This window comes from Pleurodeles waltl, chromosome 4_2 (assembly GCF_031143425.1).
Source record: "Pleurodeles waltl isolate 20211129_DDA chromosome 4_2, aPleWal1.hap1.20221129, whole genome shotgun sequence".
NCBI classification, from domain to species: Eukaryota; Metazoa; Chordata; class Amphibia; order Caudata; family Salamandridae; genus Pleurodeles; species Pleurodeles waltl.
In genome coordinates, this window is record NC_090443.1 from 288,961,722 (window position 1) to 288,981,475 (window position 19,754).

The window sequence follows — 19,754 nt, forward strand, 5'->3', positions numbered from 1 at the left end:
CCTGTTAGCTTGCTGCAGTCAGTCCATATCACGTTCTTATGCATGCTCAGGCTTCTGACTATTGTCTTTTTTTTTCTCCCTTGCCCAGACTTACTCCGGCCTGTTTTGCGTGGTCATCAACCCATATAAGAACTTACCCATCTACTCAGAGGAGATTGTTGACATGTACAAGGGCAAAAAGCGCCATGAGATGCCGCCACATATCTATGCCATCACGGATACTGCCTACAGAAGCATGATGCAAGGTGAGTGCACATCCTGCCCTCTATTCTGCTGCTCACAGTATACTCCATGTATCATTATCTGGAAGTTTGCTGTTAACCTTGTTTCTTGCGCCGTTGAAATGCTGATCTGTAAGCCCTTTTCTTCTGCCCCATGTCCCCTCTGGCATTGTGGAAGCTGACTTCTGAACATGTACAGTTGTTGCATAGCACAATATTAAAGGGCTGGTAGGTTGTTAGTAGCCCGAAGTTACGTGACTGGAGTTGCTCAATCTGGTTTTTCGAGTGGTTGTTTGATTACTACCAGCTCAGAGACCTGATTTTGAATTTGGAGGCTGGGTTACACCTTGACAAACATTCTGTCTGCCTTGTTACAAAATGCATTATATCCAGTGGTACTAAACATGCTAAGTTGGTAGGAGTGATAGTATCACTGAAGTGTTATATGGGATCGGCCCACTTGACCGTCATAGGGACGTGACTATTAGCTAAGATTTTAGGTTAAATTTTAAAATCCGTTAATTAAATGCGTCAATAAGAGGAACACATTTTATGGTCTTTACCGTTTAAAGAAAATTGGTGATATGTCCCATATCATGAAGTAAGTGCCTTACTCCCATTATCAAGTTTGGAGCGGACAGTAAGAACGGAACCAGTATGTTAAAAAAAATATTACGCAAAACTCCAAAGGGATTGCAATGGTACACAATTGTTTTCTTAACGGGAGAGATACAATCACCTTACTTTCCAATAGTGGAACGGAAGAGTTGTTGTAGGGTATCTTCAGTTACATATCCAACAATGGATTTGTATTAAGCTATTATACTATTAAGATTTAACTCCATATAATTAGTGGGAAATCTTGATTGTCTCCTTCAAAGGATTGTACCAATATGATATCCGCAGTCTCCTTTGACATGAAACTATAATAAATATGCAGTATCTTCATTATTCTAAAAGTATTTGAGGCCTTGGATTTAACAGCCTTCTTCCCAATTAACCTTATGTGACTGTTTCACTTAATAAGGACAATTAACAGTAACCCATAGCATCATCTAAGGTGTTGGGCAGCAAGACTTGTTCAATGCATATAGCATCCAAAGAGTACAATCAAAACGAATCTCTTGATATTTTTGGGTGACATTGAGAGAATATCTAATGACAAACGGACAAGCTTCTTAAACATTTTTTTACTCTCTGCTTGTCTAACAATAGCTCATGCATAGAAACAACCAAAATCCGATAGACTTCTAGTTTCAGATTCCTTACCTTTGATTTCCCTAGGCATCAGTCTGGATCTGGAAATTTTTCTTCGAGCAGTACCTCTGCGTGGTGTCTGTCGACTCTGCGGGCATTGTTGGCGTCATGGTTGCTGTGATGCAGTCGTATATAGGCACCACCCTGCCGCTCGGACATCAGTTTTTCTTTCCGCTCCAGCCTATGTGCTGATCTGGAGAAAAGCTACGTCAGTCACTTTTTGACTACGATGACATTTTTGTCAAACTATTTTTTACAAGGTTGTGGATGCATCGAAGTATGACCTGCAAGACTGGTTTTAAGGCTTGCGACTCCTGTCACTGAATGATGTTGGTGACGGATCCGCACCTTGTGTGTCTTTGGTGCCTGGAGCGTGACCACGACCCGAAGTCATGCTCTAAGTGTTGGGCCATGAACCCCAAAGCTTTGAGGGAGCGGTCCCTAAAGCTAATGGCGTCCTGACACTCTACTCCGCGGCGCTCACGGTCTCGTTCAAGAGAAAGGTCTCAAAGGCCACATAGTCACCACCACTCTTCGTCTTCGAAGCCATTGGCACATTCTGGTCATAAGAAAATAGTCTAAGAACAAGCGTCTTGTGACTTCACCCTGTCGCTTTGATGCGGCACGGGGCGAGTGTTGATGCTCTAGCTCTCCGTCCTCTAAGTCTTCATCTGGGTCCGCTCAGTGATTCCCCGACTTCCCAGGAGCCAGAGCCTTAACAGCCTAGCTCAAAGAGTTTTAGGAATAATGTGCCTCATTTTTGGGCTGACCGACACACTTTCGGCACCCTCGGGCACAGGTGAGTTGGTGGGGGGAGGCCCCCCTCAGGTTCAACGTAGTCTGCTTCGGCCAAGGCTCTGGAGGGCTCCTCCAGATCCAATCTCTGATCTGTACCGATGCCTTTCGTGCCACTGCAACCTTCCCCGGCGTCAGGTCAGGCGTTAACGCTCCAGATGTCGGTTGGGCACACAATCGACATCGATCCCATTCTCGTACCCGACGACCCGGAGCAGGAACGACTTAGCTCAACCAGATTCCGTTCTCTATGGGCTCTCCTGGGCCCAGGGTTGATCCAGACCCTTAGGCTTGCGGGTATGGATACGGGGAGAGTGGAGGGGAAGCTGGACCCTTTAGAATACCAGCTTGACACCCAAATGGACTGGGTGCAGGATTTGGGTGATGCCAGTGGTCTAGACGCCTCCCCTGACCCTGATATGCTCTTCCCCCTACCGGAGGGCGTCACTCCATGGTGGTGAGAAGGGCGACTGAGGTCTTGGACCTTGAGCTACCTTCTGGGGAGGTTAGGCCTAATATCCTAACCGATGTGCTTCAGCTGGGGTCTTCCACATCAGAACCCAGTCTTCCCTTTAATAAGCCACTGACAGACTTCCTTTTGGGTCTTGGTCAGACCCAGCACAGGGGCTCTTGTGAATAGGACGATTGCCTGCCGCCATCGGCCTGTGCCAACAGACCCAAGATTCCTCACCCAACACCCCACGCCTGAGAGCCTTGTCATCCAGGCTTCATCTTCATCAGGTGCATTCCCTGCCGCACCCCGGGATAGGGAATCAAAGACTGGACAACTTGGGGAAGAAGTTGTTTTCTTCCAGCAGTCTAGCGCTGCGGTCTGTTAACACTGCATGCCTTTTGGGCTGCTGTTCCCATGCTTTCTGGGATAGTCTCGCAAATGCTGCCTAGAGTTCTGGAGAAGGACTAGAGGAGGTCCGGACTGTCCTTTCCCAAGCCATGACAGATGGGAGGGGCGCAGCCAAGTTCGTGATTCGTTGTGGACTAGATGCGACCCACTCTCTGGGCCATTCATTTGTATCGATGGTGACATTGAGACGCCACGCACGGCTGAGAACATCTGTCTTCTCAGGGGATGTCCAGCAATGTCTGATGGATATGCCGTTTGATGGCACACGTCTCTTTGGAGACCAGGCGGACTCAGTGCTTCAGCGCCCGGTCCATTGGCCTCGCGCTTGCTCCTAGACACCAGCAGTCTGCCTTTAGAGGCTACAGAAGGGGCACCCAACATGCTGTACAGCCCCTGCGCGTGGACACTAGATACCACGCCCCCAGGGAACAGGGAGCCAACGGGTAGCCCAGTCCGCCCCCGCCACCTCCTCAGCCTCCAAACCTTTCTAGTCTGCGGGTACACCAGGAACCAGTTGGTGGCAGGATTTGCCATCACCTTCCCCCAATGGCGATCTACTACCTCGGACGAGTGGGTTCTCCAGATCATCCAAAGGGGCTACTCCCACCCCTTCGACTTCTCCTCCAGCCATGCCACCACCGATACAATCGCATATTGGAGGATGATATGGCACTTCTTTGCAAGGAAGTCCAAGCCCTTTTGGCCAAAGGAGCTATAGAGAGGGTTCCTCTGCCAGAAGTTGGCTGTGGTTGTTATTACTGCTACCTTTCTGGTGCCATAAAAGGACAAGGGTCTTTGTCCTATATTAGATCTTCGATCCCTCAACCTCTTCCTTAACAAGTTGTTCAAAATGTTGATATTGGCTGAGATCCTATCTGCCCTGGACTCAGACTAGATGGTTGCGTTGGGCTTGCAAGACGTGTACTTCCACATCCCCGTCTTGCCAGCCCACAGACATTACCTACAATTCTGGTAAGCTTCTAGCACAAAAGATTTGGCATTGGGCAATACGCAACATTCATCTTGTAGCACAATACATTCCAGGGATACACAACCAATTGGCAGATGTTCTCAGCCGAGCTCATCAACAAACACACAAGTGGGAAATTCATCTCCAAGTGCTTCAGCCATGCTTTCATCACTGGGGAATGCCAGACATAGACCTATTCGCCACCAGCGAAAACGCAAAATGCCGAAACTTCGCATCCAGGTTCCCACACCCTCTATCCAAGGGCAATGCTCTATGGATCAACTGGTCAGGGATATTTGCTTACGCTTTTCCCCCTCTCCCGCTCATTCCATTTCTAGTCAACAAATTGCGTCAACACAAACACAAACTCAAACTCATACCTATAGCACCAATGTGGGCACGTCAACCCTGGTACACAACACTATTAGATCTGTCAGTAGTACCACATATCAAACTCCCCAACAGGCCAGCTCTCAACACAAAACAAACAACTGATCAGGCATCCACATCCAACAATACTCAATCTAGCCATTTGGTTCCTGAAGTCTTAGAGTTTGGATATCTACATCTTCCAACAGAGTGTATGGAAGTAATTAAACAAGCTAGAAAACCACCAGGCAGTGTTATGCGAACAAATGGAAAAGGTTTGTGTTTTACTGTCAATCTAAACCGATTGCCCCTCTTTCAGCATCAATACAAGACATTGTAGGTTACTTGCTTCATCTGCAAAAAGCAAATTTAGCCTTCTCGTCCATCAAAATACATCTCACTGCTATTTCAGGGTATTTGGAAAATATACAACACACCTCTCTATTTAGAGTCCCTGTTATCAAAGCCTTCATGGAAGGACTAAAACGTATCCTACCATCAAGAACACCCTCCAGTGCCTTTATGGAATCTAAATATTGTACTCGTGCGACTCATGGGTCCACCATTGGACCTATGCATTGATGTCCGATTCAATACCTAACATGGAAAGTTGCATTCCTAGTTGCAATTACTTCATTAAGGAGAGTTAGTGAAATCCAAGCTTTCACTATTGAAGAACCCTTCATACAAGTACACAAAGTGGTACTTTAGACAAACCCAAAATTTCTACCAAAGGTGACATCACAGTTTCATATCAAACAGTGGAACTCCCAGTCTTCTTCCAACAGCCAGACTCTGTAGCAGAAAGAGTGCTGCATACATTGGACATTAAAAGAGCTATAATGTATTACATTGATACAACTAAATAATTTAAGAAAAACCAAACCGTTATTTGTGGCACTCCACATACTGGTAATCCTATCTCAAAACAAGGACTAGCTAGATGGATAGTAAAATGCATCCAAACATGTTACCTAAAAGCTAAAAGGCAGCTATTAGTAACACCAAAAGCACATTCCACCAGGAAAAAAGGAGCAACAATGGCATTTTTAGGAAATATACCATTGACCGAAATCTGTAAAGCAGCCACTTGGTCAACACCCCATACATTTACCAAGCATTACTGTGGAGATGTGTTAGCAACACAACAGGCCACAGTAGGACAGGCTGTACGAAGAACACTATTTCAAACGACTTCAACTCCTACAGGCTGACCACCGCTTATGGGAGGCAAAACTGCTTTGTAGTATATGCATAGCATGTGTATCTGCAGCTGCACATGCCATCGAACGGAAAATGTCACTTAACCAGTGTACATCTGTTCGTGGCATGGTCCGCTGCAGATTCACATGCGCCCTTCCACCTCCCCGGGAGCCTGTAGCTGTTTTAAGTTAAAACATTCATTTGTACATGTGTATTTATCTCTATTCCATTTGCATGGACATCTCCTCTTTATACTCTCACTCCTACCTTACCCTCTGCGGGAAAACAATCTAACATGGAGTCGATGCTCATGCGCAATGGAGCCGAAGAGGAGTCACCACTCGATCCGTGACTCACACTTCTTCGAAGAAAAAACAACTTGTAACACTCCGAGCCCAACACTAGATGGCAGGACTGTGCATAGCATGTGAATCTGCAGCGGAACATGCCACGAACAGATGTACACTGGGTAAGTGACATTTTCCATAGATCTAGATAGATATAGATAGTATCGCTCTCCTACTTGGCTGTTGACACTACGTAGTTATAGTGAAGACCTAATTCCTATAGATTTTTTTTTTTTGTACTTGCCGATATCTTTGGCACAAGTTGACGAATCTTCACGAAATTTCCTCCTCACATGAGCTGCTGTCTGTAAAATTCCTGGGTGAGCCGTCAAGTGGGGGCAGAGGAAAAAAGGGATCCCAACACACTTCCCCAAGTGCATATTTCCCTAGGTTTTTTTTTTTTTTTTTTTTTTTTTTTTTTTAACAGCGCTGGCACCTGAACCACTGGATGAAATTACACCAAATTTGGTAGAAAGGTAGCTCTTGGTCCACAAAGTGAACTTTTTGTTATTTGGTGTAAATTCGTTCAGTAGTTTGTGAGTAATTAAAGAAAATCCAAATTTGTGTACATATAGGGACTCTGATTCGTGAAACCTCCTGCTCCTGGGCTGAGATCTCATTGGCTGCCAACACTTCAACAAGGAAGTGTTGGCGGCCATCTTGGGACACTGCTTCTGCTGAGTCCTTAAAAAAAAAAAAAGGGGGCCAAGGTAGGGACACCCTAACCCCTTAGCTCCGGTGCAGGGGGACCCCAGAGCTAAAACATTTTTTCTGAAACTTCTGCCTGCTCCCCTGGAATAATGAAAATGCTTAAAGGAATTCATTGTGAGTTACTGATTTCGTTATTTCTCTATTTTAACCTGTTGAGTGCACTCTCACTGAGGACACTTTTTTGTTTGAGATGGATACATCTCGCGATATATATATATATATATATATAACACACTACTCTCTACTCTATCATGATTTGAAAGTGTGCTGAGGCCTGCTAACCAGGCCCCAGCACCAGTGTTCTTTCACTAACCTGTACCTTTGTTTCCACAATTGGCACACCCTGGCATCCAGGTAAGTCTCTTTTAACTGGTACCAAGGGCCCTGATGCCAGGGAAGGTCTCTAAGGGCTGCAGCATGTCTTATGCCACCCTGGGGACCCCTCACTCAGCACAGACACACTGCTTGCCAGCTTGTGTGTGCTGGTGGGGAGAAAATGACTACGTCAACATGACACTCCCCTCAGAGTGCCATGCCAACCTCACACTGCCTATGGCATTGATACATCACCCCTCTAGCAGGCCTTACAGCCCTATGGCAGGGTGCACTATACCATAGGTGAGGGCATAGGTGCATGAGCACTATGCCCCTACAGTGTCCAAGCAAAACCTTAGACATTGTAAGTGCAGGGTAGCCATAAGAGTATATGGTCTGGGAGTCTGTCATACACGAACTCCACAGCACCATAATGGCTACACTGAAAACTGGGAAGTTTGGTATCAAACTTCTCAGCACAATAAATGCACCCTGATGCCAGTGTACATTTTATTGTGAAATACACCCCAGAGGACATCTTGGAGATGCCCCCTGAAAACATACCCGACTTCCAGTGTGGGCGGACTAGTTTTAGCAGCCTGCCACACACCAGACATGTTGCTGGCCACATGGGGAGAGTGCCTTTGTCACTCTGTGGCTAGTAACAAAGCCTCTACTGGGTGGAGGTGCTTCTCACCTCCCCCTGCAGGAACTAACACCTGGCGGTGAGCCTCAAAGGCTCACCCCCTTTGTTACAGTGCCCCAGGACATTCCAGCTAGTGGAGATGCCCGCCCCCTCTGGCCACGGCCCCACTTTTGGCGGCAAGGCCGGAGGAGATAATGAGAAAAACAAGGAGGATCCACTGGAGGATTCCCCCAATAGGATTAGGGATGTGCCCCCCTCTCCTCAGGGAGGAGGCACAAAGAGGGTGTAGCCAACCTCGGGGCTAGTAGCCATTGGCTACTAACGCCCAGACCTAAACACACCCCTAAATTGAGTATTTAGGGGCCCCCAGAACCAAGCAAGATAGATTCCTGCAACCTGAAGACGAAGGACTGCTGACCTGAAGCCCTGCAGAGAAGACGGAGACACCAACTGCTTTGGCCCCAGCCCTACCGGCCTGTCTCTCCTCTTCAAAAAAAACTGCAACAGCGACGCGTCCCCCAGGGTCCAGCGACCTCTGAAGCCTCAGAGGACTACCCTGCATCTAAAAGGACCAAGAACTCCTGAGGACAGCGGCTCTGCTCCAATGAAGAAACAAGTTTGCAACAAAGAAACCAACTTTAAAGGACTGCACGTTTCCCACCGGAAGCGTGAGACTTTCCACTCTGCACCCGACGCCCCCGGCTCGACCTGCGGAGAAACAACACTACAGGGAGGACTCCCTGGCGACTGCGACCCTGTGAGTAGCCAGAGTTGACCCCCCTGATTCCCCCCCCCCCCCCGCGACACCTGCAGAGGGAATCCAGAGGCTCCCCCTGACCGTGACTGCCTGCTTCTAAGAAACCGACGCCTGGTAAAGACACTGCACCTGCAGCACCCAAGGCCTGAAGGATCCGGCCTCCAGTGCAGAAGCGACCCCCAGGTGGCCCTCTCCCTTGCCCAAGTGGTGGCTACCCTGAGGAGCCCTTCCCCCCCCCCCCCCACTTGCCTGACTGCTTCGTTGAAGAGACCCCTGGGTCTCTCATTGAACTCCATTGCAAACCCGATGACTGTTTGCACTCTGCACCCGGCCGCCCCCGTGCCGCTGAGGGTGTACTTCTTGTGCTGACTTGTGTCCCCCCCTGGTGCCCTACAAACCCCCTGGTCTGCCCTCCGAAGACGCGGGTACTTACCTGCTGGCAGACTGGAACTAGGGCACCCCTTCTCCATTGAAGTTTATGCGTTTTGGGCACCACTTTGACCTCTGCACCTGACCGGCCCTGAGCTGCTGGTGTGGTAACTTTGGGGTTGCCCTGAAACCCCAACGGTGGGCTACCTTGGACCCAACTTTGAACCTTGTAGGTGGTTTACTTACCTGCAAAACTAACAAATACTTACCTCCCCCAGGAACTGTTGAAATTTGCACTGTCTAGTTTTAAAATAGCTTATTGCTATTTTTGCCAAAACTGTACATGCTATTTTGCTGATTCAAAGTTCCTATGATACCTAAGTGAAGTACCTTTCATTTGAAGTATTGATTGTAAATCATGATCCTGTGGTTCTTAAAATAAACTAAAAATATATTTTTCTGTATAAAAACCTATTGGCCTGGAATTGTTTGAGTGTGTGTTCCTCATTTATTGCCTGTGTGTACAACAAATGCTTTACACTACCCTCTGATAAGCCTACTGCTCGACCACACTACCACAAAATAGAGCATTAGCATTATCTCTTTTTGCCACTATCTTACCTCTAAGGGGAACCCTTGGACTCTGCATGCTATTTCTTACTTTGAAATAGTACATACAGAGCCAACTTCCTACAGTCATTTCAATTGAAAATGTGTTGGCTCTAATGGCAGCGTATCAAAACACAATGCATACTCCACTCTACGTCACTTCAATCTGACTCTCGATGCCATTCCATGCCACTAGCTTTAAGCCATGCTGAAAAGAAGCCATGCTGGTGTACAACTTGGCTAAAACACATTGGCAAACCCTGTAGCCTTGCATACACGAGACCTACTGGCTTTGCCAGTGCTGGTTTGCTATTGGTTTGAACACAGTAGATCCTGCTGCACTTTTTCAAAGATTTGCCCAGATGAGTGCCAGCTATCCTATAATTAAAAATGAGCATCTTTCTCTGGAGGTGCCTTGTTGTGAACTTTCGCAGATCCCTTAGGATTTGCGGTTGTATGTATTACATTTACTAAACTCATTGCTTGCAGGGGAGGGTGGCTATTAAAGAGCTGCTGGAGATGAGAGGTTCTGAATGGACAACGAAAGGAACGTGGGTGGGGAGGAGAAAGGATCGTGGTATGGTAAGAGTGAAGTTACTTGATAAAATGTTACAACTTTAGATCTTAGCTTTTTTTTGACAGGAGGCATGTTTCAGTGTATGCTCCTGGAGGCAGTCCGTTCCAGAGTGTTGGGCCTAGTGTAGCCTTCCCGCCTTTGCACGGCGATGACTATTGTAGCTGGATCCCGAGTCCCCGATTAGGTGGTGCCATTAGGTGCGGGCTTAAGTTCCACACTGCTAGGATGTTCACAGCTTACTTCACCAAATGTGAGATGGAAATAGTGTTGGCCTCTTGATGTCAACCTAGATAGGCTAACATTCAGCATGAACGATGACATTCTGAAAACCTCGCTTTGTATAGGCTGGGGTGTGGTGGACAACCCATCAGAGTCTGGAGTAAAGGACACTGCGGTAGAGCCGCTGTGGCTGCATCAAGTTCCTGATTTGGTGTTTAGAATCATTTATATGTCGGTACCATAATGTTTTACAGGTTATGGAGTTTTGCGATTTGGGGGGGTGTTGGTGATGTGTGCAAGTGGATCCCCCAAGAGAAGCGTACAGAGCCTCGAAGACGGCATTGAAAGGATGTCGATGCTGTGCAACAATTGAATCCCTGAAAATACTTTCTTGTGCAGTTCATTCTGGCTGCTAACGTGCAGTGGTTGCTAGGAATGCTCAGGTTACTACCTCACCGGAAACGAGGCGCACTTCTATGTTTGAACCCTTTCAGATGCTTCTGAAATGAGGTCAGTTGGGTGAATGACCTACATTGATGCAAGTACTGAAGGGACATGGACGGGGCGGGGACATGGGGTTCTTTTGAGTGGCCGATAAATAATGTGGTGGGGTCTGGGCCGAGGGCGTAACGCTTGTGCTCTGTTGGCTATAGAGCTGAGTGGTTTTTGTCATCGGTGTTGAAGGGGTAGGGGATGAGCTTGTCGGGAAAGGATTGGCATGGCTGCGTTGGGAGAGTTGGTTATAGGGGTTTGGCTGAGCTGTGGTGGGATGAGGAGTTCGGCTGCGCTACATCATGGTTTTGGTATTCTGGACCCCGTCGAGGGGTGTGTTTGGGGGTTGACTGGAGGCCCTCGTGGCTGTTATTGCTGTGCATAGTTGTTGGTAATCGGGTCGCACCGGCGGCTGGCAGGGCTCCGTAGTGAGTAGTGGGGGTTGGCTGGGTTCTGCGGTGGGTATTTGAGGGACGGAACTCGGCTGGACCCGGTTATGGTTGAGATGGGGCTGCCCCGGCTAATTGCGGTTGGTTAGGCGACGTCGTATTGATAGGAGGAGAGTTGGCTAAGTGCTGTTACGGGTACTTGGGGGTCTGTCGCGGGTATTGGTGTCTGGGGGTTGGCTTGGCCCCGCTGTGGACACGAGGTGAGGGGCTGTGCTTCGTAAATAAAAACGTGCAGGTGCTCAAAGCCCTCCACGCTGCTGCAATGAAATGTGCGAACACGTAATAATACTGAGACAGTAATCCTAAAGCCATCCCGGGCCTCTTCACTCCATTTAAAGCCACTCCCTGCCCCTTCAGCTCACTCTTGCAGCGTTCTGCTTTCTACCAAAATGACGCTTTTTCTTTTCTCTTCCTCGGTCTTTCCCATGTCTCTTGCTCGCAGTAAAATGCTTGAGGCAGAAAAATACGTGCCGGCCTTCAAAAATACGTGCCGGTGCTCTGCATCGGAAACGACAAGCACAAATTAAGCACTGGTGAGGAGTTAGCCCGGCTTTGTTCAGGAGGGCCGCTCAGAGGACGTCGCAGGGGTGACGTAGAGACGGGCCGGCGCTGAGTCACCGCAGCGTGGTCTGCAGCTCGTGGCCTGCAGTGAACTGGCCGCTGCAGCTCGTCTCTCCCTGGCTCGCCTCTGTTTGGGTTGGCGCTCTGCCTTAATTGGCTTCCCTCTACGTCACCCTTGCACCTTGCAATGAGTCATTTCCCGCAGCCTGGCCTGCAGCGCGTCCACCTTCTGCAGCTTTGTGCCCTTTTATGGAGTGGATGGCGCGCATCCCGCCGGCACTGTGCTCCTCGGCAGCTTTGTGGCACTGATCTGCGCGGCCGCCGCCCAGTGATGCAGGAAGTGGCGGGGCTATCTGCTTTCGCAGGGGTGTGCCCTCCGTGCACGGGGAGCACATGGTGAACATGTAGCGCACAGCTTGGTTTCTCTGTCCCGAGCTGCTCTAGCTGCTCCAGACTGTGTACAGAGTCCTCTTCGGACGGTGTCTTTTTATTCATGGCATATTTTGCTGTGTTGTGCACCAGCCCCCTGTGGGTGCACCCACGTTTCTTTCACCTCTGTTCCAGCCCCATGGCGTGTCCAGTTCTCCGCGTGGTGATTATACTCTGATGGCACCAAGTCCTCGTGTTGCCCTTTCTCGTTCCTCTGACGATTGAACCAGCCTGCGTGAACCAATGAGGTTCCGTTAGCTGCAAGTTATCCTAGCTTTCCTGATGCCACATTCCCTTTCTATCTGGCTTCCTTAAAATGATCCTTCCTTGTGGCTGGCACTTGTTCTCGCGTGTCAGGGCGCACGGACTTCACAGGCTCATGTGCGAGTAGTCTATCCAGTCCAGGTTTTTTGCTTTGCATTCTGGGGCATGTAGTCATGTTTATTCTGTCATACAATCTAGGCAAAGATGTCCTAATTCAAAGCAAATACATGGCCTGGTTAAGCTTCTTGTGGACCTCTGATTCTCGAGCTTGTAAGGGTGCGCCACCCCTTCCTTCCTGGGGCCCTGGGCCTTGCTCTGAGCACCTCCTGGCCTCCTCCGGCTCTGGCGTTTGCCCTCCGTGGGTGCGGAAGGCCCTCCATTAGTTTCAGTAAAATCTATTAGGTTTGGGCATGCTCCTAGTCCCCATTTTTCCCTGCTGGGAAAGCGAGTGGCCATCTGCTGACCAATCCGCTGAATTCTTATGCAGGCTCTAAATAGTGTTCTGAAAACTCAGGAGTGTACAACACTATCAAGGAGATAAATCTAACGCGATATAGTACATAGCGGCATTGAGTGGGTCACCTCCAAGCTAATGTGGTGAACATAGACGTTCGGTTAAGATCGACGTAATACACGTCAAAAATGCCCCAGATACTGTACAACACCTACCTGACTAGTTATTGCTAATGTGTAGTTGCTTTATTGAAGCTCTTGCTGTTATGACAGAAGGAGTTCTGTACCAAATGTACACTGGCCCTAAGTTTATCTCGGAGTAGAGGCTGGGTCTCCCTATGTCTGGGTGGACAGAATCACAGCTGTGATCCAAGGTTAGCCAGCGATATGACCTAAGCTGGCTGCCCACCTGGTTGACCAGCAGACACAAGGAATATTAACATCTGGCACAGACCCATTGGGTTTTGCACCCATCTGGACCCTATAGTCAGGAGAAATTGACTTGTGCCAGGAGGTGGTGGATTATCTGGCAAGCTCCCGGTTGCTCAGGCCTACAACTGCCTGTAGGAATAACTGGTCGCTGTAGATTTTACCCCGGAGCCCTGCCATAAGGACTCCGGTAGTATTGGCCTTACTCCCCCTTTCGATTTTTTTTTTTTTTTGGTTGCTTTCTACACATGAATTGGTTGGATCACCTTGTAAATCGAGCTGCAACTCAGGACAATAGAAAATGAAACATTACAACATTCGTTACATTCTTATTTACAGAAATGACTTTTTGGGATAGTTGTAGCCGATTTCTCTGCACAGCATAGCTCTAAGAGGGCGACCCAGGGTGCTGAAACTTACTTAATGGGGAGTCCTCCGTCCTGCCCTGAAAGTGACTTAACTGGCGTCGTTGGGGATGGGCAGGGGGCAGCCTCTCCCAGCCAGTGAGGGCTTTCTCCAGTACAACACAGCAGGGGAAGAAAGGGGGTGCAGCCTGGCAGGAGAATGCTGCTACCTGCCTAAGGTGTCGCCCTACGTGGGATGAAGACAGCCACGTTATCTTGGTGGACAGCTGACTAGTTCTCGTAGAGATCCTAAACCATTCCTGTGCTGCCAGAAATAAAGCTCTGGGAGCAAGTAATGTAACCACACCTGAGCTGATATCAGTATCTGTGATACAGGAGCTTCTGTAACCGTATATTGGATGACGGAAGGCTAGCTGTGGAAGAGAATTCTGCACACTTATACGGACAGATGTGTAGCTGTGGTGACCAGTCTAATGTGGGTTCACCTCGGTAGCACCCATGCGGTAAACCTAACTGCTAATCGATGGTAGATTCTGTTCATCCAAAGGTCATTGGTGTTGAATAAAAGGTATGCTAGATACAGCCAGCATGTGTGACAGGCTTGCACAATCTTGACATACATGCTTAGAAGTACAGAAAGTGCAAATTAATGTTGACGTCATTAATTGGAGGATATCTGTTTTTGATCTTGCAAACTAGCGAGCTGCAATCAGTCTGTGGCATCATGGACTCCTGTAATCTTTTCAGAACCAAGTTATTGCGGTTTTGTAATCTGAGGCAGAAGATAAAAGGGTTACATTGTCTGGTCTTGTACGAAAATCTTCATTTTAGCAACCTAGCACTAGACTTGTAATACAGTACTGTTGCCCAATCTCTTGTCATAGAGGGAACTTGGTCTTCAATATCACCTGAAGTGATGGGTGATCTGCTCTTTGAGGGTTCTATACTTAAAGTGGGATTTATCGTCCCTGGCACGCCCTTCCAAAAGCAGAATAAGATTTAATTGCCTTTGAGGTTTGTTAGCCTAAAAAGTAGACGAAAGCAGGGGAATGGGCACGTTTATGGTGTGATTTGTTTGCTTTACTTTAGGGCTGAACCGTATTTCAATCCCACGATGCTCTGAGATCCTCTGGAAATTGTCTGAGCTAATTATAAATAGCGCAGGAATGTTCTTTCCAAATAAACACGGAGAGAATGTAACTTGGAGTTGTCTGTTGTGTAGAAATGTTGGTAAGACCCTTTGGCCTTTATTCTTACCAAAATTTGATATTGGTGAATAATCTTCCTGGTCATCTCCCTAGTCATTTTAATTACTGTGTAGCTTAATCCCCTGGTGTCTATTTTAAGCTCGCTTCAGTGTACAGTGGAATCTATCTTTAGTCGTATCCAAAATCTGAGTTGCAGCCACATGGAGTTTAAAGACTGAGTAGAGGGCGAACTGTGAAGCAGCTTGTTGGAGGTGAGGTAAAACCATCGTCATTCGTTAGAGAAGCACCAACAGCAAGAACCTGTTTTAATACTTCGCACAATTAAAAGGAACAGTGTTGTCACAATTAACATTTTTTATGATGGGAGGTATAGAGAAGTGTTTTCCAAGCTGTGGTTAAAACTGCAAGCCAAATTTTGGTGGGTCGTGAAAATACAAGCAATAAATAAGTCCCTTTACATGATGTATTTGTTTTGTCACATTTGCTCAACTTCAGAGACAGAGGTCACGTGTCAGGCTGTCGTCTGACAACTTGCTCCCTATTTATATGGAACATGGGAATTAGTGTTTATAAGCTCGTCTCGCGTTGCAGTCCGAGAAATAAAAGTAAAGTGAATAATGTAACAATCGTGCTGGGTGCTGTAGTACATGGAGAGTATGAAAGGAAAAAAATGTAGGATTTTTTTTTTTCTAGTATCAACAAAATGTAAATACCTGTAAATGAACTGTTTGCATTCACTAGTTAGGAAAGCAAAAATAGAGCATTTTTTTTTTTTCGTAATTCTGAAGAGCGGTGGTAACAAATGTTAGGAGCATAACGCATCAAGACACTGTACTTGGTTTACTCATGTGAACCTCTACTGAATCATAATTGGAAGCTGGCGACCCACATCCTAAGCATGTTCTGTGATTTGAACCTCAAAACTATGCAAAAAACAAAATAACGTATATATTTCAAACAGATGCACAAATATTGAAACATTTTGTTAACTTTTCCAAATGTGCTTGTAAATTAATCAAATGTTCAATGTAACTTTATATGTATATATTTCATTGATTTTAATTTTTAATATTTAAATTTGTAAAAAAAAAAAAATCTGCGGACTCCCTGAAGAGCCCTCGCAGACCACCAAGGCTCCTCAGGCTACAGGTTAACAGCCGTTGGTGTAGAGCATAAAAGCCTAATGACTGAGTACTATTTTCAAATAATTGCCTCAATGATTAAGGGCTGCAGCATGGTACATATTCGACATATCGCAGGAAGAACTTTGATGTATGCATATGTGTGGAATTCCTTGCCTGGCCATGAAAGGCTGTAGGAACGGCCACTGTAACCTGTACCTAAGAGCAGAACCATTCTTCTACAGGCTTTTTTTTTTTTTTTTTTTTTTTTTCTTCCAGAGAAAAATGCAACTGCGCCGTGGCTTGCAAACCTATTAGGTGCCTTTCTCGCCTAGATTGATCCCATGTTTTCCAGAGTGGTTTGGCTGTAAGATAGTAGTAGTGACATAACGTTTGGTTCGACTTCTATAAAACCTGCTCATAGCCGGATTTCTTATTCATGTTGTTGGTTATTAGTTTTGTAACGTGTTAACATTAAAACAATTGGTATTGTACTATGTTCTCTACGAGGCTTGCACCTTTTCAAGGATCTTTTTTTATAGAGCATTTGACAAAATCCGTCGTCGTGAGTTGCTGAATTTTATTCTGGCAGCATTGTAGATTATTTTTATGGTCGACGTAGTGCCTGCTGGTTGTTTCATTCAGCACATATATTGTTAGAATGAGCCTCTGAAGCACTTGATGGCAGTCTTGTGAAATTCCAGTAAATTGGGGAAATCTCTGGATTTGTGGTCTATAGGGCTACTTTTTCAATTCAGGGTGTGGTAAAAATCTGCCCAAATTACTGCTCATTCATGTGCTTTGGTGTGAAGTCTTCGTTCTTTTGTTACCTTTCCTTTTGATCTTGTCACTAGCATAGGTTGAAATATATGCAGCTTGGTTGTTTAGCCCAGTCCCTCATTACTAGACGTTCTTCCTCTTCTGGTGGCCCTTAGCAGGTCATCCATAGCCATTCTGTGTATGAGCTGCCCCTCCTAATTCAGCAGTTGCGTTAAAGGGTTCCAATGCAGGGCTCACTCTGCTCCCGCAGGTATGGCTTCTGGGCCACAGCTTCTGTTTAGCAGCTGATGCATCGGATTACATGGCTCGCTGTGCTACATCGCCCTCCAGCCCCCCGCCTCCCCTTCCTTCGCGTTGATCAGAAGCCAGTTCTGCAGCTTAGGACTTGTTTCACCCGCAGGTAGAACATTCCACTTGCCTGAGCCTTCTGTTAGGAATCTGCAGCCAGCCTGCGCTCCTTATATGGTACCAGTTAGGTGGTGCTTGCTTCAGGTGATATTGGTGTGAGACTGGCTGAGTCGTGACTGTTTCTTGTGATTGCCTGGTTTGAGGCTGCTGTGGTCCTGTGTTCTGGTGTAGCAGGTCTCGTATTTGAACTAAACGCTATTCACTTGTGACCCAGCTTCACTGCAAGCAGACCTTTTCTGATGCTTGTTCGTCAGTTTTCTCCACCCACTCTGATTAGCAGAGGTTTGCTGCAGAGTGGTCAGCACACTTGCACTGCAGTGAGATCAGGTTGGCATGCTGGTCTTGCCTTAGGTGAAAAGCTGATTAGGCGGTTCCTTTAGCGTTCCTTCACCAGCACCCCACATCCTCTCCAACATCTGTTGGGTGCATGACAGTTTCTGTCCTGTTACTCCAAATGTTCCTGCTGGAGGTAGTGGGCACAATTTGCCATGTGGCAGGTGTACGGCAGCACACATTTTCTGGCTTCCTAGTCTGTTTGGGTGTGGATTTGTACATCTGTTTTAAATACATCTCTTGTTTGCCTTTCTTTTACCTGACAGAACTTAACCAGTTGAATGGGTGTCATATGTCCTGTGACGTTTAGGGCCCTATGCAGATTTTCTCCCTTGATGCCTTTACTTCTAACTTACTCCGTTGAGTGTGGCAGTGGTGCTCACACTGTCCCTTGCTTTGATGGCACCTACATTCCGAGCGGGAGCCTAATGAAGCGCGCTGCCTCCACAGTTTCATTGATCTAGGATGGCTCTTTGAAGTCAGGAGGCAGCCATGACATGTCTGACAAAGGAAGATGACGCAACCCATCTCTGGACCATAGCAAACACCTGTCCCTTAGTTTTGTTACATTAAGCTGCTCCCCCAGGCTGTGGGCACGCGCCCTGCTCTTCAGTAGCAAGACAGACTCTTCAGCAGGTTGCTCGGTTAGGGGCAGTGTCTGGGATTTGAGGGTGTTGAAGTGACCTACTTGTCGTGGAGTTCATGGCTGCACTCCGCTGGCATGTGGTGCTTCTCGAGTGGTATGTGGAGATCTAGAGTGATTTTTGAACCGGTGCCAGGAAGGCACCTGCATGGGTTTTGCTGCCTCCCTGGCATTAAGATGCGATGCTGTATGTTTGTCTTTTACTTGCTTTGCTCTTGTAAATTGAGGAATTACGCCCACACTTGAACGGAGGGCCACAGAGTTGGACTGCCATTTTAAATTGCATCACTCATTGTGATGCTTCATTGGAAACATACCCTTCGAGTTAAAACGTTGAAAATCTGAAAAGATGTCATGATTATTCTCTTTGAGGCATCTGATCGCCTGCTTGTACATGCCGCAACGCGACTAGAGCATTTTTCCCGCTTGACTTTTCGTCCGCTCTCTTGGCTTTGAGGCCTAGTGTCTCAAAGCATCCTCGGGCTTTGAGGCCTAGTGTCTCAAAGCATCCTCGGGCTTTGAGGTGTGCTGCTTCCTTGAACAGATTCACAGCTGTGGAGGGAGAGGGTAGGGAAAACTGAAACCTGCACCGAGTACTAAAGTGCTTAAAGGGGTGTCCAGGGTAGAGAAGTGATTCTCTTTACGCACTTCGCTTTCAGGGTAGTAAAGTCACAGCCTTGCTGCAGAAGGTCATTAAGTCGAACTGGTGCTGTACCTTTTAGGATGACTGGCTCTAACTGCTTTCTAGTTAAAGAGGTTAAAGTGCTAGAATCTTCTGGGGCCAAGTTACAATCCCAAATGCATATATCTTAAACTTAATTTTTATTTATAATTGAAAAAAAAATCATTGGGCCCCCCCTCAGAATTTTTCACAATTGTTTTATAAAGATGGCAATGTTTAAATATACCTAGACCTATTTAAACATTGCAGTTAAGTACTGTTTCCTTAAAAAAAAAAAATGCAATAACAAGCTTCTGCTTAAAACAAAGGTATGTTATCTGTACAATGCTTCTTTTGGCCAGTGCCTGGCGTCCCCCCGAGATCACTTGAAGCCCCCCTAGGGGGGCCCGCCCCCCAGTTTGAAGACCTCTGCTCTAAGGCGTCTTGGAGGCTAGATTATTCAGGGCGCCCACAACTTCACCGGCTGGCTTCTCTTGGACTAGCCATTTAGTACTAAATGTTAATTTTGAGCTGTATTATTCTGGACCCACTATTTCGGGTTTATATTTAACCAAGAAACTTGAATTGCCTGCATCTCTAGACTGGTAAGGGTTACGAAGGTGCTGGTGACAGTGCTGTACATGAATGATTGGACCAGCTGGGGTCTTGTCACTTTTCCTATTCGCGTGCCGCCCTGAGCCTCTCCACCTGATGCTGTTGTAGCTGTAACCGTCATATAAACGTCAGTGATCTGAAACGGCTGCTGAAGGTGTGTCCCCGGTCAGGGATCGTGCGAGTTTAGGACCAAAGCTATGTGGGCCTCAGCTATACCATTTTAAAGTATAGAATTCCTCGTTTTGGGTGGTGGGAGTTACTGAAGGGTTATTCGGTTTGAAAGATGCCTAGAATAATTTTGGTTGGTATTCTGTCC

The 19,754-nt window shown here is 47.0% G+C and overlaps 1 protein-coding gene across 2 annotated transcripts in view; it reads left to right on the forward strand.

Moving 5' to 3' along the window:
* Positions 1 to 19,754, forward strand: part of MYH9 (myosin heavy chain 9) — a 359,655-nt gene that overhangs the window by 78,199 nt on the left and 261,702 nt on the right. For both annotated transcript variants that reach the window (XM_069231188.1, XM_069231189.1), the window contains exon 3: positions 89 to 245. In XM_069231188.1, the coding sequence (XP_069087289.1) occupies positions 89 to 245 (157 nt within the window). The remainder of the gene's footprint in view (positions 1 to 88; positions 246 to 19,754) is intronic.